This window comes from Panicum virgatum, chromosome 9N (genome assembly GCF_016808335.1).
Source record: "Panicum virgatum strain AP13 chromosome 9N, P.virgatum_v5, whole genome shotgun sequence".
NCBI classification, from domain to species: domain Eukaryota; kingdom Viridiplantae; phylum Streptophyta; class Magnoliopsida; order Poales; family Poaceae; genus Panicum; species Panicum virgatum.
The window spans coordinates 69,003,671-69,029,918 of record NC_053153.1 but is presented as its reverse complement, the minus strand read 5'-3'; the positions used below and the strand labels follow the sequence as shown (position 1 = coordinate 69,029,918).

At 49.5% G+C, this 26,248-nt stretch overlaps 3 protein-coding genes and 1 long non-coding RNA gene across 4 annotated transcripts; 2 read left to right on the top strand and 2 right to left on the bottom strand.

Annotated features, from left to right (window-relative positions):
* Window positions 1–1,542: 1,542 nt before the first annotated feature.
* Window positions 1,543–7,996, bottom strand: LOC120692920. The gene is made up of 18 exons (XM_039976308.1): window positions 6,846–7,996; window positions 6,580–6,774; window positions 6,384–6,479; window positions 6,222–6,274; window positions 5,795–5,891; window positions 5,617–5,690; window positions 5,414–5,519; window positions 4,842–4,952; window positions 4,598–4,674; window positions 4,150–4,216; window positions 3,773–3,838; window positions 3,186–3,293; window positions 2,945–3,075; window positions 2,769–2,835; window positions 2,611–2,678; window positions 2,438–2,531; window positions 2,204–2,277; window positions 1,543–2,107 (listed from the first exon to the last, which is right to left on the bottom strand). Exons 1-18 carry the CDS (start codon window positions 6,990–6,992, stop codon window positions 1,780–1,782), a joined length of 1,959 nt encoding a protein of 652 aa, XP_039832242.1. The 5' UTR covers window positions 6,993–7,996; the 3' UTR covers window positions 1,543–1,779.
* A 4,071-nt stretch (window positions 7,997–12,067) lies between these two features.
* On the top strand, window positions 12,068–15,156 carry LOC120691239 (receptor-like protein kinase HERK 1). Its single transcript, XM_039974263.1, has one exon. The coding sequence runs from the start codon at window positions 12,423–12,425 to the stop codon at window positions 14,997–14,999; it is 2,577 nt and encodes an 858-aa protein (XP_039830197.1). The 5' UTR covers window positions 12,068–12,422; the 3' UTR covers window positions 15,000–15,156.
* A 95-nt stretch (window positions 15,157–15,251) lies between these two features.
* LOC120691238 (calcium-transporting ATPase 4, endoplasmic reticulum-type-like) lies at window positions 15,252–20,762 on the bottom strand. Its single transcript, XM_039974262.1, has 8 exons — window positions 19,126–20,762; window positions 18,730–18,796; window positions 18,516–18,637; window positions 17,886–18,164; window positions 17,399–17,776; window positions 17,203–17,312; window positions 16,862–17,090; window positions 15,252–16,165 (listed from the first exon to the last, which is right to left on the bottom strand). The coding sequence occupies exons 1-8, from the start codon at window positions 20,548–20,550 to the stop codon at window positions 15,590–15,592; spliced, it is 3,186 nt and encodes a 1,061-aa protein (XP_039830196.1). The 5' UTR covers window positions 20,551–20,762; the 3' UTR covers window positions 15,252–15,589.
* LOC120691240 lies at window positions 15,638–17,092 on the top strand. Its single transcript, XR_005682156.1, has 2 exons — window positions 15,638–16,192; window positions 16,647–17,092. It is a non-coding gene; the product is annotated as an uncharacterized LOC120691240 (long non-coding RNA).
* Window positions 20,763–26,248: the final 5,486 nt, after the last annotated feature.

The window sequence follows — 26,248 nt, the reverse complement described above, 5'->3', positions numbered from 1 at the left end:
GCGGCGGAGCTCGATGGCCGCTACCTCCCCTGCGGCCGGCGGCGGCCTCATGCGCAGTGAATCGAGGCGGCGAGCACGCGCGGGCGCAGCCGTGGGCGTGCACGAGCGGCGAGCGGAAGGCGGCCCGTGTGCGTGCGCGGCGGAAGGCGGCGGGGGGAGCGCGTCGAGGCGTGGCGGGATGGCGGCCGGGTGAACTGCGTCGAGGGGCGGGGCGCTCGGGGAAAAAAATTGCGGTGAGGAAACGGAGGGGTATTATTGTCTTTTTCCCTGTACCTTTTAACGGATCTGTTAGAGAAATTAACGGCAATGGCATGGAAGGGATGGAAAATTATAAATGATGGCATAGAAGGGATGAGGTAATTTTCAATGGCATAGAAGGGATGGGTTACATTTTTCAATGGCATACAGGGAATTTACTCAAAACAGAATGGGGGTGGGGGTGGTAGGCTGGGGCCCCTTTGTCTTGGAGGCTGGCTCAGTGGCTGGGGCTGGATGAATGATTCCAGGGTTTGTCTTGTGCTCACTCACTGTCACTCCTTGCTCACATCAGATTTCAGTATTTCAGACGTGGGTGTGCTCTTCGGCTTCAGCATCTTCTTGGAGTATTTGTACAATTTGTACGTGCCATGAAGTGTGTATTGTACACTGTACAGTATAGTGTGCTACTGTACTATTCCCAGTCTCCCGTATTGTACCGGAATTCACAAAGCAGACAGTAACCAGATTTGTGTACTTGTAACATGTAATCAGGGCCGTTTAGTTCCCAAAAATTTTCACCTCCCCTTTGAAACACATGTATGAAGCACTAAATATAATTAAATAATAAAACTAATTACACAGTTTGGATGTACACGACGAGACGAATCTTTTGAGTCTAATTAGGGCATGATTAGCCATAAGTGCTACAGTAACCCATATGTGCTAATGATGCGTCAAAGGCCTCAAAAGATTCGTCTTGCGGTTTCCAAGTGAGTTCTGAAATTAGTTTTTTAATTAGTGTTCGAAAAACCCTCCCGACATCTAGTCAAACATTGATGGGACACCCAAAAATTTTCGTTTTTGGGAACTAAACGCACCCTGAATAATGAAGAGGGTCAGTGCAGTACTGCAGTGTGGTGGACTACTGGACTGGTGGGGGAAGATGAGCTCTTGGCTGTTAGCCTGTTGCTGACACTGTTGCACATTTTCTTTTACAGGGGTTGTCAGAACAAAAGTCAGCAGAAACTACCGATGACACAAGATTGTTACATTTTTACTGCCTGTTAGATGAGCACGTACGAGTTAAAATTACAAAAGTATAGGTTGACAAAGGTAGGATAAAACACCTTTGCTCAGAGAAAGGGTTGAGAGCTTCTTTTGTTCCTTCGCGTTCTTTTAGCGTCTGTGATCTTTCCGCTGTCAACTAAAGCTGAGGAAAAGAACAAAGGCAAACAAAGGATGACGATGGCTTTTCAAAACAAAGGAAAGGATGACGATGCAGCATTGCAGATGGGTAAAAGAGGAAGGGGTTGACTTTTCCATGCAATGGTCACGATGGCATCGTACCCGAGGAAACATGTACTGTACCACGCATGTAGGCGAACGGCGTTCGCTTGTACTTGTCATATGTGCAGGTTGCAGAAGACAACGTCCACAGGACGTGACAGAAAAAAGGAAAATTCTGAACAGAAACGGAGATTGCAATGCACACTGAACTATACATTTCCCAGGCTTCTTCGTGTTAATGATGAATTTACATCAACTACTACAGGTATGGGTCTCCTTTGCAGCCTACGCAGATTACTGGAAGCCAGGTCTTGGCTCGTCTTCGAGGTCGTCGAACTCCCACCCGCTGATCTCGTCGGCCTTGTATTCCGGATCGAACTTTGCCAGCTCCGACTCGGACTCCGATGGCAGCCGTGTCCTCAGCTGAGGCGCGATCGGGGAATCGCTTCTCGAATGGCCCGGGGACCGGGAAACCTTCAAGGAACGGGATCGCTTTGCTTTCTCTTCCTGTTCTTTGATCTCGATCTGAAGCACTGGACGTGGCACCGATTCGAACTCAACGCGCAGCTTGTCGATGGTGTCAAATAGATTTTTGACCTCAGGCTCCTCTCTCCTGCACAAACTATAGGCACAGATCTGCTGGTGTCATGTACTGCAAATTATGTAGCCTGGATAGATAGGCACGCACAGTGCAAGAGGGGTATTGAAGAGCAACTACCTCGTCTTGTAGTACTCCTGGTTAGAAGAATATACTGCTCGTATACTATCAACCAAACTGAATGCAGCTACAACCTGAAATAGACGCAAAAGTATCAAAGGATCAGAAGCGGCCTTAAAAATCCTTTGGGAGTCAGGGGCGATGATGCCGGTTATAACTGAAATCCCTGTTCTCTTCCATTAGCAATGCATGCTTATCATCAGTAAGCAGGGCAAGAATATTAAACAGGATGACCTTTTTCTCCGTTTGGAGGTATTCTTCCTCCAGGTATTTACGTGGGTTTGATTGCTTAGACGAACTATTAGCTCCATCCTCTGCTGACATCGATCTGGTCATGCAACTAAAAGTGTTCAGCCACAGGAACAGTTGTTTCAACAAACTAGAATAAGAAAAAATGAGAACCGCACCTATCACCGAATATTTTCAAGTTATCGACAAAGGTTTTGATACGATCAATAGAAGTGCTCAGCTCTTCCTATAACTCCAAAAGAAACATTCAGTAAAAACAAACAAGTTGTTACACACCTAACAGCTTCCTCAGTAAGTAAAAAATCAAATGAAGTACCAGGCATGCAGAAACATGATGTTCAATCAATTTCGCAAAGCAGACTCCACATCTATCCAATTCTTCACTGCAGTTAACGTAAAAGGAAACATATATCAGAAAATATTTGTGCCTACAATTTCTGAGCATGATTATTAGTTATCAAAATGTGGCGTTCAGGGAGAGAGCATACATACTTGGCCTGTTTTTCTTTTAGCTCTTCAAATAAGGACTGCAATTTCCATGTATCTTCCAAAAAGCTGATCCACGCACTGACAGTGCTTGCTTCTACTTTGCATGAAGCAAGGGATCTTGCGAGTTCATCTTCCTGAGGTAAAGTCGTAAAGATATGTCAGAAAACAAAAACAAACAAGTGAAAACTGTGCTTCCATAATGCATTTTAAGTACTTATAAACTATAAACTAACAGAAAGTTCACCTTAGTTTTGAGGTGTAGCACAATCTGATTGCTGGCTTCATCAAATTGGTCTCTCTCCTCTCTAGTTTTTTTAAGCTTCACTGTAGCCGCTTTCCATTTAGTATTCACCTGTAATCTGAGTTTCAGAATCACTCTTAAAAACAAGCATCTCATGTTAATATAGCCTCTACACATAAGAAAATCCTAACTGATAAAGATTAAAAACTGCATGTCAAATTTTCAAGAACAGTTCCATAAAAAAGTAGCTCATAAATTCATAATAATTTGAAAGTACGTTTGAGATGCATACAGGTCATAGTTTAGAGATACTCCGCTGCATTATAAAATTGCATCTTATATTAGCAGCTTGAGAGGAACCCAGTTATGAATTATGATGCTTTATTAGTTTTGCATCCACTATATATATAACATGAATGTTCTACAGCATAATTTATTGGTTGTCTTCTCTCCGTACTGAAATGAGAATTTTAGTGGGCTCTAAACTTTAGGAAAAAGAAATTCACTGCAATTTTGCTATTTTGTAAATTGCTGAAATATATTTGAAAAAATAGACTGAACTAAGGTGGGAATAGAAAGAACAATAATACCTTCTTCAGTTCTGCCTCAAGTTTATCCCTTTGCTCCTCAAGTCCAGAGATTTCAGCAACTAGTTCCTTTCATAAAACTTAATCAATTCAGCATCAACCAGACAGATTACAGTTGCATAAGACAATTGCATGGATGAAGGATTGAAAAAAAAAAAACTGGAACAGCTCAGATATCCTGCTGTCTATCCTTTTGCGATTGATGGTATTTGAAGTCAAATGTCTTACTTGTTGCTTTGGGAAATTTATGGGGTGCTTTCTTCTGTCGACATGGATGTAGATTAACTTCCTTTCTAGCTCGTTGACATAACTTATTTAGCTAAAAAAATACTATGGCGATTTACAAATGACTCAGTCACAAGCTAGCAGCAGAAAAATACCTTTTCAATTCCACTGACTTCATTTGTTTTGGTAACCCGGAAGATAAGAGATTCTTCCTTTTGTAACCTGCAATGTTAAACATAGAGCAGTGAGTTCACTTTAAGCAGACAGATTTGTTAAAAAGGAAAAAAAATATCCACAACATAATTCAAACATTTTGTTATTGAATAAATAAAATGGCTCTGAAATGAACAAAAAAACTTAATAAATGAATTAACAGCATAACTTTATGCACCTCAACTACTATATAGATATGCAAGCGTACGAATGACTGCTTGCAGCGTGATTTTTTTAAGAAAGAAGAAGAAGCAGGAGCTCTGCTGATTCATTTTAGAAAAGAAAGCGAGCTGGAATTACAAATGACAGCCTGAATTTACCTACCTATTAATTTATATGCTAAGTTGCTAAAACTAAATATACAACTCAAAAAATGCTCAAGATATAAACCTGTTTTCCATTATACGCTTTTCTGTTTTTGCAGATGAATTTGAAAGAGATTCAGACAAAACCTTCAGTTTGTCAACCTGCAAAGTTTATGAATGGACATTGAGGTATCAGCCATGTATCAGTTAAAAACGCAGAACAATAAGTTACAGCAAACAGGAACAAATCAAATTTAAGTACCAGAGTGAGGAAGCATGCAGTATACATAGAATCCCAAAATAATTTAGAAATAATAGGAGTACCATGCCTTCTCAAAATGAGTCTCCAATGAGTCACCAGGATGTATTGATTTCTTCTTCAATATGAGTTCTTCCATTCTAGAGCAAAGACGGACCTCAGCAACTGCCTTTTTGAAACCCTGCAAATATTACCACAAACACACAGCTGAATCTACTTATATTAACCATAATTAACAGTGAGGTCTAGTTTGAATCATACTGGAACATGATGGAACAAATAACCTTGGTGAACTGCTCAATGACTGAAGACAGTGCACGCTAGGAATAGACAAGAAAAAGGGTTTGATAATGCAGTTTTTTTTTAAAAAAAATTGTTTCTCTTAAGAGAACAATGAAGACATAATATGTTTTAAAAATGAACTAGGCGATGCTTGAATCCTCTCTTGCAGTTGAAAAAAGAATTTTGTCTAAACAAAACATGTTTGCATACATGGTCTAGAAATAGAAAAAAAAATCCAAGACCTGGTGTACAATTCCACAAATGTCTCATGCATTTGCGCAGAGATTAATTGCCCAATTGTTTTTTCTATTGGAGGGTAACCCACAATTGTGCAAACTGAATAACTTTAATTAGTCCTACCTCAGTAGTCGTCTGAGATGTTCTATTCCGATTGCTGTTTGAAGTGGCTCGGAGAGCATCCATTGAATTTATCTGCTGTTGCAACTGTGAAATTTCATTATCTAACCTGGAATTGAGAAAAGAGAGGTTTTAAAGCATGCAAAATGGACATACAAACATAGGACTAGAAACACCTTCAACCCCTGCCAAGAGAAAGAGAAAACCTTGCAATTTCAGCATTTATCTTTAACCCTGAGACCGCACCCTGAGCAAACTCAAGTAGCTCACCACGTTTTGCCTAGAAAAGGAAAATATAAAGTAGACATCATACATGATGCAATTTATGCTTAATATGCTCTACAAGTAGAGTACTGAAAAGTTAAACAAACAGCAAATTCATACCAACACTTCATCATGATAACTTGAGATTAACCTTGCCAGGTCCTTTACACTACTCAGGAGTGCATTATGCACATCCTTCCCTCCTGAAAGGCACATTCTGTAATGGAGAACTATGGCATTATATATTGCTTGCATAGAGGTAAGCTTGAAAGAATGAAATTGGAATAAAATTCATATTAACGTGCCAAATGTACTTCAGGGAGGCAGGGAATTTGTAAGTTAATCCTTAATGTCTTGCACACTTGATTTATGATCAGGTATAAGTAACCCATTTTTTTATCACACCGAGCATGGGACTCATATAAGAAGCAGTAATGATCATATATATAAACGGAACATTTTAAGATCTTGGTGAAGTCTTAAAACTACAAAAATGAAAACGAGAAATGGAGAAATTAACTAGACGTCCAATGGTTGAATAACTTGCCCGAAAATTTCTGAGAGCAATGAAACTTCTTCGTCAGTTGGGGCTTCCAGAATCTGATCATAGAGGACGAGTTAAGTTTTCGGAATTATAAACCAGTGGTACCTACATGGTAGCAACGAGACCTTTGCAATGTCAAATTGCACAGCCACAAACCCAACTCACCATGGAGAGAACAAGACACTCGAGCGCATGGCTGTAGAGGAAGACATGGAAAAAGTTCATCAGCTCCCCACCGCTCTCGTAATCCACGTACAGATCCTGCAACGCGGGCACGCATACCCGCCTCAGGAGTCAGGATCACGCAATGCGATTCCTACCGAAACTTGTGGAAACTAAGCCAGGAGCCAGGGGTGCTCACCAGCAGGGGCGTTGCCTGGTCCCGATCGTCCCCGAATTGCGGCTCCCGCAGCACCGCCGCGGCCGCGCGCTGGTTGTCCTTGAGCGCGACGAGCCACCGGCGCAGCAGCTGCGCCCGCTCCTCCCCTTTGTAGGAGAGCGCCGCCTCCTCAAGCCTCTTGGCCGTCACCTCGACGCTCTTGTAGTTCCGGCTCCCCTGCGAGAGAGCAAGCGCAAACCCTTGTCACGATTCCCATTCCCGGGGGCGCGTGGGGGGTTGGTCCGTACGATGATGAACCTGGCGCCGCCGGCGACGGCCTGGCCGGCGTGGTGGACGACGGTGCCGAGGGAGGTGCGGACGGTGCGGGTGAGGAGGGAGCTGCGGCCGCCGCTCGCCTCCACGGCGCGGTGCACCGCGCTGCGGAGCCACGACATGGCCTCGCGCGCGCCCCGGTCGTCGGCTGCCGGCTTCCTTTCCTCCCTCCCTTCCTCCGCCTCCCGTTCGCCTCAGAACTCGATACAGAAAAGGCGGAGAGCGTCTCCTGCACGGGAGGGAGGCGGGGGGCGCGAGCGGAGGAAATGCCCCGATGCGGGCGGTGCCTCTTCGGCTCTTCCCTCCGGTGGCGCCGCGCGGCCGAGCCGACGAATGCGTGCGCCCGCCCGCGCCCGCCTGAGACCCGTGCGCAGCGGTTGACTCGTCAAATTTCTCGGGGAGAGGATTTGGGCCGAGCCGGCCGCGGCGCCCAGTTGAGTTCCGGTCCAGTTTCGGTCGGGTCGGTTTCCGGTTTCCTTTCGCTTTTGCTAGGCGTTGGCAGTGGGCCTTATTAGAGGGCCGATTCGTCAACCGACTAGGAGCCCGCAACACCATTCGACTCGACCGGAGCACATTGTCAATTGTCCTGGTGATTTGATGAGGTACGCATCAGCTACTTTGCCAAGTCCTGCGTTGATGTACGTTGGTTCCCTTTTTGCTTTTCTGATTGGTGTTTCAACAAGAGAATGGTAGCATTGTAGCTTTAATTTTGCAATGTGCTACCCAAGGATTCGACTGCATTTCTATTGAGTTTCTGTTGTTTTCCAGGTTATCCTTAACAGCTAGATGGTACATATCAGGCGATTAAAACACCAATAGACATCGAAGAGGGCAAATATGCGCGACCGTTTCTTGGGAAATCGGAGAAAGGAGTATACTTTGCAACGATTGATGATGATGACCTATTTCGGGTTTGGATCCTCAGTCCCTCAACGCAATGGACTTCGATCGTGGCCACAGAGATTGGGCGCTCAGCCTTGTGTGGAGCGCTCCGCTTGAACAATCGTCAACGAGTTGTTGGACCGTGGATCTTGGGAGGATGACAAGAATGATAACAACGAGCTGCTTCCGGAAGAGAGTTGCGAATGGGAGGACTTGGATAACCATAACGTTCTCGATGATGGAGGTGGCGATGAAGATAGATTCATGGGAATCGGGATGCAAGCGGCAGCCCGCAAAATCCACATATAGGCTTAATTAAGTGGGTTGCTGCAATAACCTGCGAAAATCTAACCTATATGTGGGTTCGCGGGCTAGCCCACTTGCATCCCTACATGGGATCGATTTCATCCTTACAAAGAGGTTGCTTTCTTGATGGTATATTGTTTATAGGAATAGCTATTCATTTGAACACCTCAAAGGTTCAGTACTTGGGCGAAATGCGTCCAAAACATTACCACACGTAGGAGCTGTGGTATGTAAGAGTCGTTTCCATATATTATACTGATATACCCCTTGCATGCATGGTTGGAGAACTTGGAGAAACCAATCGAGAAGATCAGCAGTAGCAATAGCCGATCCGTAGCACAACCTATGCCGCTATGTATATGTTTGTCGTCTGAGTAAAATTTGTATTGCTGACTTGCTGTCCGTTTGACAATCTTCAAAGTTGATTTAATTGCCATGCAAGCAGCGACTACATCTGTTCTATTGTCCACTGAACCAAGTATTTCTCTGGTATATCTGTGATTGCAAGAATGAAACGTTTGCACGTTTGATCTTTCATGGTTCAATCTATAACTAGTTTTTTTTAACGGAGGGAGTATCCATTAATAATCGCCCTTGAGCAAATTATGCCCGAAAGCTTATGACCATTCAAGTTTCAAAGGCGTACTGTCTGAACCGGACAAGAAACTCGTCCATAAGATCAGCAGTACGATGCTTAAACAAATATACTACTCTATCCCAACAAGAAATACAATTCTGAATAAAAAAACAAAAAATGCAATTCTAGTGAGTTTATATTTGGTATCCAGAACCAGAATGGTTGCCAGTTTGGCACAAATCAGTTTGAACTATTCAATTGTGGAGGGAAAAGTCTCTCTCTCTCCATGCTCGTTAATCACATTTGATTTTTTTCTAAAAAAATGGGTCCGCAAAAGCCAACAGCCCCGCGCACAACAATGTCCGCATGCTCCTAGGTGCAGCGCGGCGTTCATCAACCCTCAACAGCTGTCAGGAACACGCAGCCGCCTTCTTTTTTTCTAAGGAGTTGGTCAAGTCAAGGAAGGAAGAGAGAGGGATGCGCACGTGAGGGAAATGGCGAAATGCCGCGTGAGGCAGTCGCTTGTGCCTCCAGCTGCTCCCCATTTCCGGGTGTGTTTAGTTCGCGAAAAATGCGCGAAAAAGTTATTGTAGTACGTTTCGGTTTTATTTAGTAACTATTGTCTAATTATGGAGTAATTAGTCTCAAAAGACTCGTCTCGTCATTTACAACCAAACTGTACAATTAATATATTTTTAACTATATTTAATATTTTATGAATGTATCGTAAAATTCGATGTGACGTGCGTCATTAAAAAATTTTAGACACTTTTTGGAACTAAACAAGCCCTCCGTCTCGTCGCGACGTCGCCCAACCCCGCCGCCCCGTCCCTGAGTCCAACCCCCTCGTCCGAGTCCATCCCACCGGTCAACTCGCACCCGCGCACAGGAACACGACCCCAACTGAGCTGCCCCTCTGACGAGGCGACGAGCACGAGACGGTGCCCGTGCCCGTGTCCGTGTGCCGCCCCCTCCGCGGCGCCGACGCGTGCTCTGGCAGGTAGAGATCACACGTCCCCCTCCGGTCGCCGCGCGTTATCCTCTGATGCACCGGCACGACCATGGTAGTAGACTAGTAGTAGCTTGCTGACAAGTGGTGCGGGTTTCCACTCATTTTCCTTGATCCTCGTGTCCGCACGACAACTTTCTCCCCCGCGTCCGCGTGCACGCGAAACACGCAGCTGCACCCGCCACCGCCTCGTACGGTACCCGACCCAAGTGTGTACCCATGGGCGTGTTTGGTTTTTTACCGGCACGTTTCCCGAGAAGAGAATCTCGCATGCATGGAGTATTAAATGAAGTCTATTTGCAAAATATTTTCAGGGACGAGTGTAACTTTCCGAGACGAATCTAATGACAGTAATTAATCGATGATTTGCTACAGTGATGCTACAGTAACCATCCTCTAATCACGCGGCCAAAGGCCTAGTTAGATTCGTCTAGCGATTAACACGAAGGGTTGTGGAGGTGGTTTTGTAATTAGACTTCGTTTACTACTCTAAATTAGTGGTCAAATGTGCTACAATAATTTCATGTTTTTCAACCAAACACGGCCCATGCATGCCTGCCATGGCGTTGATTGTTGATCAGACGCTCAGACTTCACTGTGTTCGTTTGGCTGAGGCGGATAATTGGTGCTGATTTGTTATAAGAGAACAATACTACTAACTGGCTCTTAGCTGATAGCTGGTGCTGATTTAGTATGAAAAAACAATACTACTAGTTGGTTGACTAACAAACTAAACAAACACTTGTCGCCAGCCTAGGGCATCAGGTGCCACGACACACGGAACATTTCCATTAGAGCACACCCGGCCCGGGATCTGCGTGTAGGGATGGTAATAGGTCATGATTCTAATGACATCTTTATAGTCCAACAAGACCTTTAAATTATTTAGTTTAAAACTATATAAAATTAAAGTCCGATTTTTTTAGAGCTCGACTTTTAAATTTTCAGTTCAAAATCTTAGACATGCGGCGGCGACGGCGCCCTGCCCCTGCCTGGTGTCCGGTCGGGTCGCGTACTTCGCGCCGACCGGCCGTCGGAGTGGAGGCTTCCGCGGCCCTTCCCACCGCGACGCAGCGCAGGGAGGGATTCCGAGAGGCCCCGGGAAAGTAGAGCGCACCCGCACCACCACCGGCGAGGATCAAATCAAACCGATCGCCTTTCTTCTCCTCATCGTGGGACGAGGATCAGGGGCGTTTCTTCCCTTCTCCTTGACAAAAGGCACGTCCGCTCTCCATCCTTCGTTTGCCTGCCGGATGCGTCGTCGTCGTTGGATGGAACGGAACCTCGCTGAGCTCGACGTGCGCGCACCAACGGGGTCAGGGGACCAACCGGAGCCGCAGGATTGGGATGGAACGGATGTTGAGGTGCTGACTCGGTGCCCTGTAAAAAGAACCTATAGCTTCCTCTCATCCTCTGCTTTTGAGGTTGTAGATAAAAAGTACAAAAGCTTTGATAATAATGTCGTGGGGGCAAATTAAGTAAAACTAGTTTGGTAGGCGCGCTATGCGCGCCCATATAGGAAATTGCTAACTCGAAGTAATATTTTTTTTACTGTTCTCGAAAGATGATCATACGATGTTTTAAATTATATAAAAATATATATTACTGTGAAATACGAAATTAATTTTTTTGTGTGAAAATGTATATTTTTTATTTTACAATAGACTTGTAGTGTGTAACGATAGGTATTATTGTTTTTTATGGACATCATGGACTTATGAGATCGTATAGCACAGATAAGATGCTATGATATATTTTTTTAAGTTTGGTTTAGTACAATCAGTTAGTTAGATGGTAAATATTTTTAACAATCTAAAATTCTCAGTTGATGTAAAATTAACACATAGACTATACTGGATCGTTCATATAAATAAATGTTATTAGAACTTTAGTCTCAAGTGTATATTAGATAACTAGTGCTATAAATATTAGGAAGTTTCAAATGTATATTAGATAACTGGTGTTTTAAATATTAGAAAGCAAATATTGGGAAGTTTTTTCTTTTAAAAAAATAGAAGGCAGATTTATACTATACTGGAAAGGATAAAAAACCTCACGAACAATACTGAACAGTGTCGTGTGAGGCCCACTTGTGAACAGTGGCGTGTGGGCCACTTGTGAACAGTGGCGTGTGGGCCACTTGTGAGCAGTCTAACAGTACATGTGGCCGCTTGTGAACAGTACATATGGGCACACTGTGAATAGTGTTGTGTGGGCCCCACGTGGGGCCAGAACTCACGGCGTTGCGCCGATTCTTGGCCCCTTGGTATATCTTGGTATATGTAAGTAAACAACGTTTTCCTTCGGCATCACGCGTCAACGAGCAACCAAATCAAACAGCCACTATTTGCCTGACAACCTGTAATCCAGGAAAATGACAGGATTAAAAGCCCCCCCGTTATAATACACAATGCCACCCTCTACCTGAGATCCTCGGAAAGTGACACTGATATGCTTTCCCCACTAATCCAAATGCTCCTCCTCGAATATTACCTCCATGCCTAGCCAAAATCTCCAATCGCCAAGCCCCGGTTTCCCCTCCCTGTGGGTGGGCTCTAGACTTGTTGCAGCAGCTGTGCCTGTCTTCGCCAGTTCCCAGTTTCACTTTCACTCATCCCGTTGCCGAGCAAGCTGCAGGTTTTCAGAGCACCTCCTGTACTAATTAACCATCCATCCCCCATGGCTTCCATGGGGCCTTGATGCCGCCTGCTCCGCGCCGCGCCCGGGCTCCACGTCTCTGTCCCCAGGAGCCGCCCATGAGATGCTTCTAGAGAGCGAATGAGCGAGGAGCTGATGGTCCTGCCGCGATTCTTCTCGCGCCAAGTTCCTGGCATGCTCCTGCGGGCCGTCGTCGTGCTGTCCGCGCTGCTCGCCGCCGCGCGCGCCGCGTTCGTCCCGGCGGACAGCTACCTCGTCCTCTGCGGGACGGCGGCGAGCGCCACGGTCGGCGGGCGGACGTTCGTCGGGGACGCCACCCTGCCGGCCTCGGTGCTCTCGGCGCCGCAGAGCGCCGCGGCCAACGCGTCGGCGGGAGCGGCCAACGACTCCTCCGGCGAGGCGGAGCTGTACCGGTACGCGCGCGTCTTCCCGGCGCCGTCCACGTACACGTTCGCGATCAAGAGGCCCGGGCGCCACTTCGTGCGCCTCCACTTCTTCCCCTTCCGGTACCAGTCGGGGGACCTCGCCGCGGACGCCAGGTTCAGCGTGTCCGTGCAGGGCGTGGCGCTCACCGAGGGGGCGTACGCGCCCGCCAACGGCACGGCCACGCTCAGGGAGTTCTCGGTGAACGTCGCCGGCGGCACGCTGGCGATCGCGTTCACGCCGACGGGCAAGGTGGCGTTCGTCAACGCCATCGAGGTCGTGTCGCACCCCGACGACCTCTACGCCGGCGCGGCGCAGACGGTGAACCCCCTGGGGCAGTACACCGAGCTGTCCACGCAGGCGCTGGAGACGATCCACAGGATCAACATGGGCACTCCCAAGATCACGCCCAGCAACGACACGCTGTGGAGGACCTGGCTTCCCGACGAGACCTTCCTGGTCGACCGCACCGTCGCGGTGCCCAAGCACGTGTCCCCCACGTCGCTCCAGCGCACGCCGGGCTTCGCCACACCGGAGGCGGCGCCGGACATGGTGTACGCGACGGCGACGGAGCTCAACAAGGCTCTGATGGACAGCACCATAAGCGCGCAGTTCAACATGACGTGGAGATTCCCAGCCACGCCGGGGTGGGCGTACCTGCTCCGCCTCCACTTCTGCGACATCGTCAGCAAGGCGGCGAACGAACTGGCATTCAACGTGTACGTCGGCGGCTGGTCCGTGCTCTCCAACTACGAGATCACCAAGGACACTTTCGGATCGCTGGCCGTGCCGTTGTACAAGGATTTCGTGCTGCGCTCCGAGGACGCGACGGGCAACATCACCGTGAGCGTCGGGCCGGCGACGGCGGGCAACGTGGATCCGAACGGCCTCCTCAACGGCCTCGAGATCATGAGAATGGTCGGGAGCACGGGCGGCGGCGGCGGAGACCCCTCGTCGCGGAGCCATTCGAAGAAAATCATCGCTGGAGTCGTCGCCAGCTCGGCCGTCGCGGCGGCCACGCTGGTGATGGCCGTTGCGTTCGTCGGCCGCAGGGTGCGGCGAAGGAAGAAGCCGGAGAAGAAGCCGTCGAGCACCTGGGCCGCGTTCTCGGCCAGCGCGCTGGGCTCTCGCAGCTTCAGCAAGAGCAACAGCGGCGGCACCAGGAACCACACGGTGACGCTCGGGCAGAACGCCGGCGCCGGGTACCGGTTCCCCTTCGCGGCGCTGCAGGAGGCGACGGGCGGGTTCGACGAGGGCATGGTCATCGGCGTCGGCGGGTTCGGGAAGGTGTACAAGGGCACGCTGCGGGACGACACGCGGGTGGCCGTGAAGCGCGGCAACCGGCGGTCGCAGCAGGGCCTCAACGAGTTCCGCACGGAGATCGAGCTGCTCTCCCGGCTGCGCCACCGCCACCTGGTGTCGCTCATCGGCTACTGCGACGAGCGCGGCGAGATGATCCTGGTGTACGAGTACATGGCCAGGGGCACGCTCCGGAGCCACCTCTACGACTCGGAGCTGCCTCCCCTGTCGTGGAAGCAGAGGCTCGAGGTCAGCATCGGCGCCGCCAGGGGCCTGCACTACCTCCACACGGGCTCGGGCGCCAAGGCGATCATCCACCGGGACGTCAAGTCGGCCAACATCCTCCTCGACGACAGCTTCATGGCCAAGGTCGCCGACTTCGGGCTGTCCAAGGCCGGGCCGGAGCTGGACAAGACGCACGTCAGCACCGCCGTCAAGGGCAGCTTCGGGTACCTCGACCCGGAGTACTTCCGCCGGCAGATGCTGACGGAGAAGTCCGACGTCTACTCCTTCGGCGTCGTCCTGCTCGAGGTGCTCTGCGCGCGCCCGGTGATTGACCCCACGCTCCCCCACGACATGGTGAACCTCGCGGAGTGGGCCACCAAGCGGCTCAAGAACGGCGAGCTCGACAGCATCGTCGACCAGCGGATCGCCGGGACGATACGGCTGGAGTCGCTCAAGAAGTTCGCGGACACCGCGGAGAAGTGCCTCGCCGAGTACGGCGTGGAGCGGCCCGCCATGGGGGACGTGCTCTGGTGCCTCGAGTACGCGCTGCAGCTGCAGGAGGCGTCGCCGGACAGCTCCGGCACGGACGACGCGAAGCTCGTTCCCGGGATTGCGCCCAGGTACCAGCGCAACCTGTCGACCACCAGCGATGGGTCTGCCGCCAACATGTCCGCCAACTTGGGGGACCTCGATGGCATGTCCATGAGGAGAGTTTTCTCAAAGATGATCAAGAGCGAGGAGGGTAGGTAAATATAAAGCCAAGGCTACCTTGCCATCTCCACATCATCCATCCCACGTACAGAATTTCAAAGGCAGCACCTCAATTTTGGTTCCGTATATGTAAATTTAAACAAACGATGTACATTCCCCCATGTAGAAAGAAAGTACAGAACTTTATTTAACAATATTTTGTCAGGAGAGAACATGCTTGGGTCCTCCTGAATTGCAGATCATCGTCTGCACAAAGAGGAACCTCTCACAACTAATCCGAAGGGGGGCACGGCAACAACCATAAACTGAGCAACATATGTTAGAAAATTCGCAACACTAACAGCAGGCATAAGTGCAACAATAGGCGGAAAAAGGCAAACATGCTGTATCTCCAGCACGTTCACAATACCAACTTCCGTTGCAACGAATAAATGCAGTCTGTTCACCTTGCGATCTGATTATGAGTTCTATATTGTAGCCTAACTTGCCCTGCACGGTCATATGCTCAATCTAAAAAACACTCTCAGAAAAGATCGAGAGCCCTTGCAACTCAAAAACAATGGGGTGTCACATCAAATGCCGATTCCCCGTGGCACTACTAGAAATCTAATACTGATGATCACTAGCATCTACTCTGCCTTCCTCTTCCCTGACTGTTTTCTGGCACGCGCTGTCAGGTACCGTCCCACAAACTTAAGAACCTCGTCGATCAGCACCACTGGGAAGGCCACTGCTATCACCAAGAGCCATTCGTTGAAACTGAGGGGCACAATCCCAAACACCTGAGCGAGGAAAGGCACATAGAGGATCAAGAAATGCAGCCCAAAAGACACAGACATGGCCAGAAGAAGCCACGGGTTAACCCATGGTGGCATGCTCAGAAGGCTGCCATCCTCCGACAGGGCATTAAGCGAGTTGAACATCTCAATGGCCACCAAGACCGACAAAGACAGGGTCGTCGCTTTAATCTTGCCACCCTGGAAGTAATCGCACGGGTTCGCATCAAAGCCAAAGGTCCTTGCTCCTGCTGTGAATGGTGACACCTTGAAGCCCTCCCATGTGGAGCACTGGCCCCAGTTTGATAGCTGGGAGTATGACACAAGAGTATGACCATCACTGGCCAGGTCGATTCCCAGGAAAGAGCCATGTGTGTACCAGATGATGAAGATACCCACTGTTGCAATCCCAACATAAAGGCCAATAACCTACACATGCCAAGACAAGGATCTCAGGTAAGAAAAAATGTCGGTACATTATGTTTCATGTGGTGCACACATACATTGACCAAATGGAAAAAATGGAAAATTACTACTTTAAGGTGGCATTTTGGTTATTTAATAGATTTCCATGAAGCATGATTCCCTATTGTATGTTCATACTTCAATTATTAGCTAGATTCCTTTATCCTTTAGTTGCAGATCAGTTAGATCAGATTTGACATGTCAATATATTTACTTCAGAAATAATTTCATTCACATATTATGAAAAGACAAATCTGGAGTCACATTGTCTCTTTTTGTAACTACACAATCTTTAAGTAATAGATGCAAATTTAATATAAGTTATGAGCCTTTAAACATCAATAGTGCAGCTACGATACGACGAATTCATAGTTTTCGCTTCATGTCATCAATCGTGTCAGAAGAAAACCTAAACCTTGGTTTTCCCTTCACATATTATGCTCAGGTGAATTGGTGTCATTCAACAGGGATGAAGAGCTTCGTGAGACTAGCCACAAGGCATAACCTTTACAGGTTTACTAATAATTCAATATTCACTGCTAAAATTTAGTCTTTCATTTAAAAATATGTATAAAATGCAAGGCAGGTTCATTGAAAAAAGCGCACGACATATTAACTTCAAATCCATCAGCCAATAACATGAATTGCTAGAAAACATACCATATACCGAAAAAGGATCCAAGGGGTGATCAATGAGTCATCACTTCTTCGGGGAGGTTTCTTCATGATATCTTTATCAGGCGGGTTGAAACCCAAAGCTGTCGCAGGAGGGCCATCTGTGACAAGATTGACCCAAAGAAGTTGAACCGGGATGAGGCCTTCTGGGATACCCAAAGCTGATGTCAGGAATATAGACGCAACTTCTCCGATGTTCGAGGATATCATATATCTGCAATTTCACATTGACACACATGAACTCAACCGCCATAACACTATTTTTAATGTAATCCAACAATTGTACACAAAACAAAAGGTTGGCCATAGGTTATCTGAAAACAAACCTAATAAAGGCCTTCATGTTGTTGTAAATAGACCTCCCTTCACCAACTGCTGCGACTATAGTACTGAAGTTATCATCCGCAAGCACCATATCTGATGCTTCTTTGGCAACCTGGCACAAGTTGATAGGAAAAGGCAAAATCAGAAACTCTCCCAACAAAACCTGAGGAATCTCAACCATAATGAAATAAGTCATACCTCGGTGCCTGTAATGCCCATTGCAACTCCAATATCAGCCAGCTTTAGAGCAGGCGCATCATTCACTCCATCACCAGTCATTGCAACCACCTCACCGTCTTCTTTGAGCAATCTGACAATCTCCTGCTTGTGTTTTGGCTCTGCCCTGGAGAAGAGAAGGCCACCCTGTTGTCTTAGGAGCTTCTTTTTATCAGAAAGTGCCATGAATTCCTTTCCTGTGAAGCTCTTTGAACTGATATCTTCATCAGGATTGAACACCCCAATCTCGCGGCATATGGCCTCTGCTGTTTCTTTGTTATCACCTGTTATCACCATAACGCGAATCCCAGCAGCTCTGCAATCTTCAATTGCTTTGTGGACTTCTTCTCGTGGAGGGTCCTGTCATAGTTTTGAGTGTTATAAAGTGCATGCATTTGTAAACATGAACCGGCATCTACATATTAGAATAATCTTATCACAAAAGGTTCCATGATGTACAAGTTCTCACCCTTAGACCAACAAAACCGCAGAATATCATATTACTCTCTATGGAAGAGTAGTATGAAGGATCAATCAGGTACTTGTGAGCTGCATGTTCTTCTCCATCATATGTTGCAAATTCTGCCAAATCCTCCTTGTACGCAAAACCCAAACAGCGCAAAGCACCAGCTGACATGTCACGGAGTGTGGATAATATGAGTGCCTTGGCACCATCATCCAAGAGCACAACAGATCCATCAAGCAATTGAATATAGCCACATCTCTCTAACAGATTCTCTACTGCACCCTGCAAAGTTTACTTGCACCATTAAACACGAATAGGATAACAGAAAAAATATAGTAAACAGATCGCAACTAGTGACGAAACATGCTAGTTTCATCAAAAGAGGTATTTAATAAGCAAGCAAATTATTATAACAAAAGGTTGCACCCCTTCAAGGGAAAAGCAGGAGGCAACAAAATGGGATTGTTGGTTGGAGCATGATTGACCTACGAGTGATTGGTTACATCTTCCTCATGGCTTAAACAGAATAAAACTAGAACAGATGATTGATGTACAGTAGCAACTAGCAACTGATGATCTAAAAGCAGAAGGAATGCTAATTGCAGCAGAAATATCATGAGTAATTCAAAATACCTTGACAAGCAGCAAATTCTTCCCAGAGTCTGCTTTCACAATAACTCCCATTGATTTTCTGGTGCGATCAAATTCCAGAGTTGCTACTCTCTTAGCAGAATTGCTCCACCACTGACAGCACCCTTCAAACAGTAGTAGTAGTAGTAATTATTACTTATTGTTCAAAAAAGCATCCAGATTTTTTTTAAACAAAGGCAAAGAGAAATCAACATACTTAGCAAATCAGACGAATCCATAGATGGGGTATAACCACCAGGAAGCCCCATTTTCTCAACCAAAACCTGCCATAAGTATAACAGAGTCATACAATAATGTAAATTACAACAAATATTGAGCACCTCAAAGACGGAACTGTCCAATAAATTACCTGTCTAAATCTTATATGGGGTCAAGTAAAGTAGATACCAGTGCTTTCATTATCTTTTGTTTTATTGGATAAGGTGCTATTAACATTTTACAGACTGCTTCCAAACTATGTGCAAGCCAAATTTGAGGCAGAGGTAATAGGCATCAACTAAAAGACTTTAAGAGAATTCCAATTAAAAGGTAACTAGTTAAGTATGGTTGCAGTGATTTACAACAGAAAATTTATCACATGAACAAATCATACCTTCAAAGCAGCTTCTGTGGGCATCCCTGTGGCAACGTATTTATGCTCAGAGTGGGCAATGCTTGCATCATTGCAAACTGCAGCAATCTTTGCAATCATCTGGAGATTTTCATCCATGCTCAAGCTTGGCCAATCGTGTATTTTCCCATCGGTTGGATCATAAGTGGTTCCATCAACCTTGAAGCTCCTAAGTGTATCAGGCCACCTCCCAATTGCTACAAGTTTCACAGCGGACATCTGATTGGTGGTCAAAGTTCCTGTCTTGTCAGAGCAAATCACAGTTGTGCAACCCAATGTTTCCACACTGGGCAACTTCCTGACAAGGGCATTTTTCTGCGCCATCTTCCTTGTGCCCAGTGCTAAGCATGTGGTGATCACAGCAGGCAAACCCTCTGGAATTGCTGCAACAGCCAGTGCCACTGCAATCTCAAAGTAATATGTGCACTTCTCGAATGAGAATTTGAAATTCCTAGGCCAACCGTCCACATACTCCCAGGAGAGGAAATACTTCACGTTGATGAGCCAAACCAAGGCACAGATCACACCTATTATGGCAGTTAACGCCTCACCGAACTCATTGAGCTTCTTTTTCAGTGGCGTGTCATCCTCCTCCTGGGATGCTTCCTGGATCTGCGCATGGATCTTGCCAATTTCGGTCGCCATGCCTGTGCCCGTCACAACACAGACAGCACTGCCGTTAACAACAGTGGTACCGGCAAAAACCATGCACTCCTTTCCCTGGATGTCTGTGTCCTCCAACTCGATCTTGTGGCTAGTCTTGTTAACCGAAGCCGTTTCACCAGTGAGGGATCCCTGCTCGACGCGGAGGGTCGAGCTGATAAGCTGGAGCACGCGCATGTCAGCGGGGACCTTATCGCCGACGCGGAGCTCAACGATGTCCCCGGGGACGAGGTCGCGCGCCGGGAGGGCATGCGACCAGCGCCCGGCACGCTTGACGGTTGCGTGCTCGGACTGGATCTCCTTGAGCGCCTCAAGCGCTTTCTCGGCGTTGCTCTCCTGCCAGACGCCGACGACGGCGTTGACGATGAGGATGAGGAAGATGACGAGCGGCTCGACGAAGGCGGTCACACCGACCTCGCCGCCCTCGGCGCCGTCGTAGAGCGCGAGCACGAACGAGACGACGGCCGCCAGGAGCAGGATGCGCACGAGCGTGTCGTCGAACTGCTCGAGCACGAGCTTCCAGACCGACGGCGCGGCGTGCCGCTCGAGCTCGTTGGGCCCGTACCGCTCCAGCCGCGCGGCCGCCTCCTCGGTGCTGAGCCCGCGGTCCGCCGAGACGCCGAGCTCCGCGAGGCACTCGCTCGGGGTGCGCGCCCACGCCGGGAAGGCCGGCTGGGCCGGGTCCGCCCCGGAGGAGGCGGATCCGTCCCGCCGCTTGCCCTCGTCCTGCCCGCCCTTGCCCATTGGGTCGCCCGGCTCTCGAGATTCGCACGGAGAGGAGGCGCTCCCTAGTGTTCCCTGCCGCCGCGGCCGCGAGATCGCATGGAACCGAAACCCTAGGAGGCTAGGAGGAGGGGAAGAAGGGGGAGGAGGAGGAGGCGGCGGCGCGGAGACTGCTGGGCGAGGAGGCGATGGCGATTGGTGGCGCAGCGCAGAAGCCAAAGGGAAGGGGGGACGAGGCTTTTCTCCTTTCTTCTTTTCTTTATTTATGGCGTATAAATTACTTTATTATCGCCGGGGTAAAGTGGACCGATCGATTCGCGGAATAGTTTAGTACTCGATGTGTTTAATAAGGGGTGATTCGTGGGTCGCGCTCGCCGGTTTATGTCCCTTCGCCCCCTTGGACTCCTATGGCTCTGCAGGTGGGCCCCCGGGTGCGGGCGCACGTGGGGACATGCCGTCAGTGACGGGCCAACGCCCGTTCGATGCAGATGATGAGGCGTGCGGGTTAATTAACCGGAGCTTGGAAGTTCCGCCGCCGGACAGATGATGCTTTGCTTGACCCGGTGGCGCCACGTGTGCGCGTCCGGGGATCTGGGCTTCCAGGGCCGAGCCTTTGCCGCCCTCTGTCCCGTGACGTGAGACTGTGACGAGGGCCCCGCCTCGCGTCCAGGCCCACGCCGCATTGAGCTGTGTGAAGGACGACGCCGGGACGAAGCACGGACGGGGCTGGCTTTGCGTCCGCGCTGCGCTTTGCTCGGATCGGGCCGCGAGGAATCTTTTCGGGAAAGCGGACGTCAGCCCAGCCAACCGGTCTCCTCCACGTCGCCCGGTGCAAAGCAGGGTTTTTTTTACCGATCAGTGGTATCAAACTGCCGCGTTACGATAAACCGGTCCGGTTTGACCGGTTACCGATAAAAACTGGTTAAATTCAAAATCCAAATAAAAAATGTCTGTTCAACCGGTTTCTACCGGTTAGCCGACTGGTTAGACCGGTAAACCGATCCGATTTGAGTGGTAATCGGTCGGCTTAAGTGGTAACCGGCCAAATTCAATTTTTTTATTTAAATTCAAATGCCCGCAAAGTATACTAAATGAGTGTTTGAATAATATGTTTTAGCCTAAATGAACCTTCGAACTCTCTTTTGTACTACTTTTACATTAATACAATGTATTTGTATATTTTTGTATGCACGCTTTTTTTGTTTAATTTCAAATACTCGCAAAGTATACTAAATGAACGAATATTTGAAAAAATTTGACACTATTAGATTCGTCGCAACTTGAAGCATTTTTAGGATTTTTTTGGGAACTTTTTACTTTTTAGAATTCAAATTTGAATTTAGAATTTGGATCGGTTTGAAACCGGTCGGAACCGGAACCGGTCCGGACCGGTTTGACCGGTAACCGCGGTTTTTGGACCGGTTCCGGTCGGGGAAAAACCCCGGTGCAAAGCCGCACCCAGTGACGCCACTTCCCCCAATAGGGGGTAGCCACGTCATCGTGTGGGGCCAGGCTGCTACCTTGCCTGCACTGGCAGTGACAGTGGCAGGCTGCGGAAGGTTCCTGGAAGCGTCCGGGCGCCCGGCGGCCAGGAGGCACGGAGGCGCGTCGTTCCGGGCGAGACGTACGGCTGCTTGGTGCTGCTGCTGCTACGCTGGGCAGAGGGGGCACGAAGATTCGCGGCAGCGCGGAGCGCGCTCACATGGCGCGCCGAGCAGTGCCGGGTCGCGGCCGTGCGTGCGGCCTCGGCGCGCACGCCCGCGGAATCGCCCACCCAGGAACTTGCCGTGCTACCTTCAGCGCGCGCGCGCACGACCCCGTTGCCTTGCCTGTTGGGACGCTGCAGCCTGCAGGCTGCAGTGCTGCGGCCACCACCACGGGGGATCTGTGCTTCTCTGCTCTCACGGCGCGGTACAGGAGGAGATACTCCGAATCGTGTCCGCACTAGGGAGCGTGGCGGGTCCCGTGCCCCGTCCCGCCCAGCTCGACGTCCGTTCTCGTTCGCGGGCGCTTGCTGCCAGGCTGAACCGCACAAGCGACGGCCTCGGATGGGCCGATGGGAACCAGTCGATGGTCTGCTCGACGCGACGGTACGAGGCCACTGGCTAGAAAAGGAAGGGTGGAGAGGGATGGCGCTCTGGCATCCATCCACCGAGGCACCGATGGCTTTGCTTGGTAGGAGCATGTGATCCACCCACCCAACCAGCCCCAATCCCCCCTGGATGAGCGAAAGCGACCGTGAGGCATGCGAGCCGCGACCGCCAAAGCAAGGGCGCTCTGCAGGGCACACAAACATGGGACGCGCGCGTGCTTAGCTAGCACGTCTCGGGACTTACCTTCATTTGAATAAAGCACGTGAAAAGTTCAAACAGGAGTAGTATGCCCACTCCAAACATGTCCTTATCAGCTGTCGCCGGTTAAGCTCGGGCTCATCGCAAAGATCGCACGTCACTTGCGTAACAAACCAAATCTTAGATTACCGCCGCCGCAAGCCAACGAGGCATAAACAGAACAAGCCTCCGTGCCCCATCCTCCGGTAGTCGCTGTCCACTGTCCTAGACCAGAGCAATCCAAGCATACGCCACGGAGGAGGGAACACTACTCTTACTATAAGTGAAGCGAAAGGGATCACGGGAATGCATTTTCTCTTTAATTTTGCCAGGAACCTTGCCACAGCGCGACAGCTCGCCCAATCTGGCTGCTGGCTGCTGCCGCCCCTAGAAAAAAACTGCAGCCGGTAGCTTCGCACTTCGCAGCACCAGATGCTGCGTACAAACGGGTGCCATCTCATCTCCTCATCGGATCGATCGCTCCCCAACCACTCCTACTCTGACCAGTGTGCCGCGCTAGGCGCCAACCCGAACGGCCGGACCGCGACCTCACGCTTCTTCGCCGCCGCCTCCTCCGCGGAGGAAGCACGGCGCGGCGTTCGCCACCTCGTCGGCCGTCGGGTCTTCAACCCCGTCCCTCTCCGGCCTCCGGGATTCAAGGCGGCGGCCGGCGGATCGCGGCACCGGCAACCAGCTCAGCGAAAGGGATTGGCCTGGGGCAGTGATGCCTACACGTGCGTACGTCCCGGAGCTGATGGAAGGAGCGCATGTCCACACGTCGCTTGCATTGACGCGGTGACTCGTGATAATTCAAGGCCGGAATTACCAAGACTGTGAACGAAGATGTGAATGTGATCTGACTGATGTCCTGGTACTTTCCCCAGTCGTCATGGGAGCTGTGGCTGTGAAGCAGGGAAAGAAAAAAAGACCCCACCTTTCGACTTTCGTTTCATTCACACACGTTTGCTATTGCCACGCTGCTAGACGCATCATTTCACGGAATTGCTGCCGTCCAATGGTTTCTAGTAGCGTGGAAATTCATAATAAAACCTGTTTTCTGAAGAAACAATTTTCCCTTTTGGAAATATAATTTTTCCTTGATGAAGAACATAAAGTAGCATGCAAGAATTTCTTTTATTCGAAAGTAAGCTCATGGACTTGAACCAGAGAGTTTTTTCGGGGGAGGGAAAAAAAGGGCAAGAGATAGCACAAGCAGGCCACTTTTCTCGTTCTGCCCGTGTGTGCCAGACAAAGCATTCTGGGCTGCAGGCCATGTACAACTTTTGGCCCATGTTATTTGCGTCCTTTGGGAATTCGATGAAGAGTATGGGTATCCCGGCCCTCGCAGTTTTGCATAAATTACGAAACACTTTTTTCTTCGAAACACGCATTAGCAAATATGATAATGATAATTTAGCATGAAGGAATTTGACGCTAAGTGAGAGTATATCCGGCCTGGTTTATCTGAAACGTAGGTAGTTTTCAATGTCTACGGAGGTATGTGGGCATGCACCAAAATCATATCTAATTATTTTCCTAAGTCCGATTCAGTTTGGATTCTTTTGTTTCACGGCCGATTATGTTCCGATCTGCACCGGTAATTCTCTTCTTGTTTAACGTAAAAAATGACCCGTGTGGATGCCGGATAGATTAGCTATCTGTTCATGCTCGTAACCGAGATTAGATCTGCTGATTACCCGTTCGGACTCTGGTTGCGGCGAGGCGTATAAGGCAAAGCCGCCCGCTCCCAGTGCACGAGAACTCATCGTTTAACCGAGCAGGCGATCGGCCGGCCATCGTCTTCCGTGCGCACTGTCCATGGCGCCGCGCGCGCTCCAGATGCTCACATGCTTCAGCATTGCTGCCGTCCCCGTTCCGCTCCCGGCCGGCGAGGAAGCAGCGCATGGATCAGCCAAGAAGCGGCCGTGGAGCGGCGAGTTCAAGCGGAAGATCATGGCGTCGGTGAGGCGGGAGCGGATCAGGGCGGTGAAGGAGGAGGAGGAGGCGTGCGTTGCCGACGTCGAGAAGCAGAGGACGCCACAGCGCTTGCGACCGGCTTTGAAGAGGGGCGGGAGCCCTCGCGGTGATGGTGCACCGGAGGCCATTGCCGTCGCCGTCGACGGCATCCGCAAGAGGACGGGCCTCAGGGTCCGCTTCGTCCTCCCAGCTGCAGATCAGGAGACCAGCGCGGCGCCGGTGGAGCCGCCGCCGTTCCCTACAGGAGTGCTGGGCGAGCCGCCGCCGTTCCCGACAGGAGTGCTGGGCGAGCCGCCGGAGAGCTTCAGGCACTCGGGTCCGGAGATGACCACCGCGTTCCTGGCGTCTGTTGCCGCCACGGCGGTCGGTCATGAGCTAGTCGCCCGCTGGACGGCGAGGAAGGAGGCCTGCTCGCGCCGCCTGAGCTACCTCAGGGACCACTGCCCCTTCCAAAGGGAGGAGGACGACGAGGAGAGCGCGCCGGAGACGGCGACGACGTCGACGCTACCGGCGGAGCCCGATCACACGGAGGAGGCACGACCGCGAGTGAAGATCGGGCTGGCGTTCGACAGCCCGGAGGGTGAGGCCGAGTTCGTGAAGGCGATCCGTGCAAGGTACCTGCTCAAGGACCACTTCATATCCCCTATGCCTATGCGTACGAAAGGAGTCGCGCGACCTGTACTTGAACCTGATCCCCAGATGGCCGCCGGAGAAGAAAGGCCCAGCGGTTGTCCGGCAACTGAAAGCTTCGAGCTAGCAAGTGTACGTGACTACGTGGAGTTGCTTTTTCCCGTGGGGGAGAAGCGGGCCGGGGTGCCAGTGCGTCCGGTGCAGTGTCCGCTCTGACACGGCGAAGTTTCTTCCCCGGGGCAGTGTAGGCTGTTCGGCTTATCTAGGCTTTGACTTGTTTCAGCTTCTTTCCTCTCATAGAATACTATTCATTCTACCAGTCCTATATTATTCATTCGGTCAGCCGAACAGAGCTAGGCGGCTAGCAAGATTCATAGGGTTTTTCTTTCTTTATTTTTCCTCATTTGTAAATCTTTGCACAGTCCTAGATGCAGAAGTTTGTAAAATGGTGTGGTACTTTGAGACAATGGATTGAACTCATATGAGTAGTCAGAGAATTGACTTCGTTTGTTTCATGCATGCGATGTTTCTTTGTATGCAGTGCAAGACGTGAGCAAGATAATTTATCTACTGTTTTATTTTTTGGATCAATCGTTTCACACTTCAGTTTGCATCATGGTTCGTGCTGGTATTTCTACGAAGAATTCTAAAGATAATTTGTAGGGCGATGGGAGTTTGATGAACATCAGCGAGAAGTTACTATTTTGATCGGCAAAAAAAAAATCAGTTTATCAATAGACGCACATTTCAGGGCCATGACGCCAATATCTCAATAATCTGGA

Bases quoted from the DNA above. Each gene is read 5' to 3' on its own strand.
- LOC120691239 (XM_039974263.1), top strand. From the start codon at position 12,423: ATGAGCGAGGAGCTGATGGTCCTGCCGCGATTCTTCTCGCGCCAAGTT.
- LOC120692920 (XM_039976308.1), bottom strand. From the start codon at position 6,992: ATGTCGTGGCTCCGCAGCGCGGTGCACCGCGCCGTGGAGGCGAGCGGC. The intron at 3,294-3,772 runs GTATTATTGTTC...CTCAGATTACAG, and splicing joins TTGAGGCAGAACTGAAGAAG to GTGAATACTAAATGGAAAGC. The intron at 2,532-2,610 runs GTGCGGTTCTCA...TTGCATGACCAG, and splicing joins TTGAAAATATTCGGTGATAG to ATCGATGTCAGCAGAGGATG.
- LOC120691238 (XM_039974262.1), bottom strand. From the start codon at position 20,550: ATGGGCAAGGGCGGGCAGGACGAGGGCAAGCGGCGGGACGGATCCGCC. The intron at 17,777-17,885 runs GTGAGAACTTGT...AAACTATGACAG, and splicing joins GCGGTTTTGTTGGTCTAAGG to GACCCTCCACGAGAAGAAGT. The intron at 17,091-17,202 runs GTTTGTTTTCAG...GTGAAATTGCAG, and splicing joins AACATGAAGGCCTTTATTAG to ATATATGATATCCTCGAACA.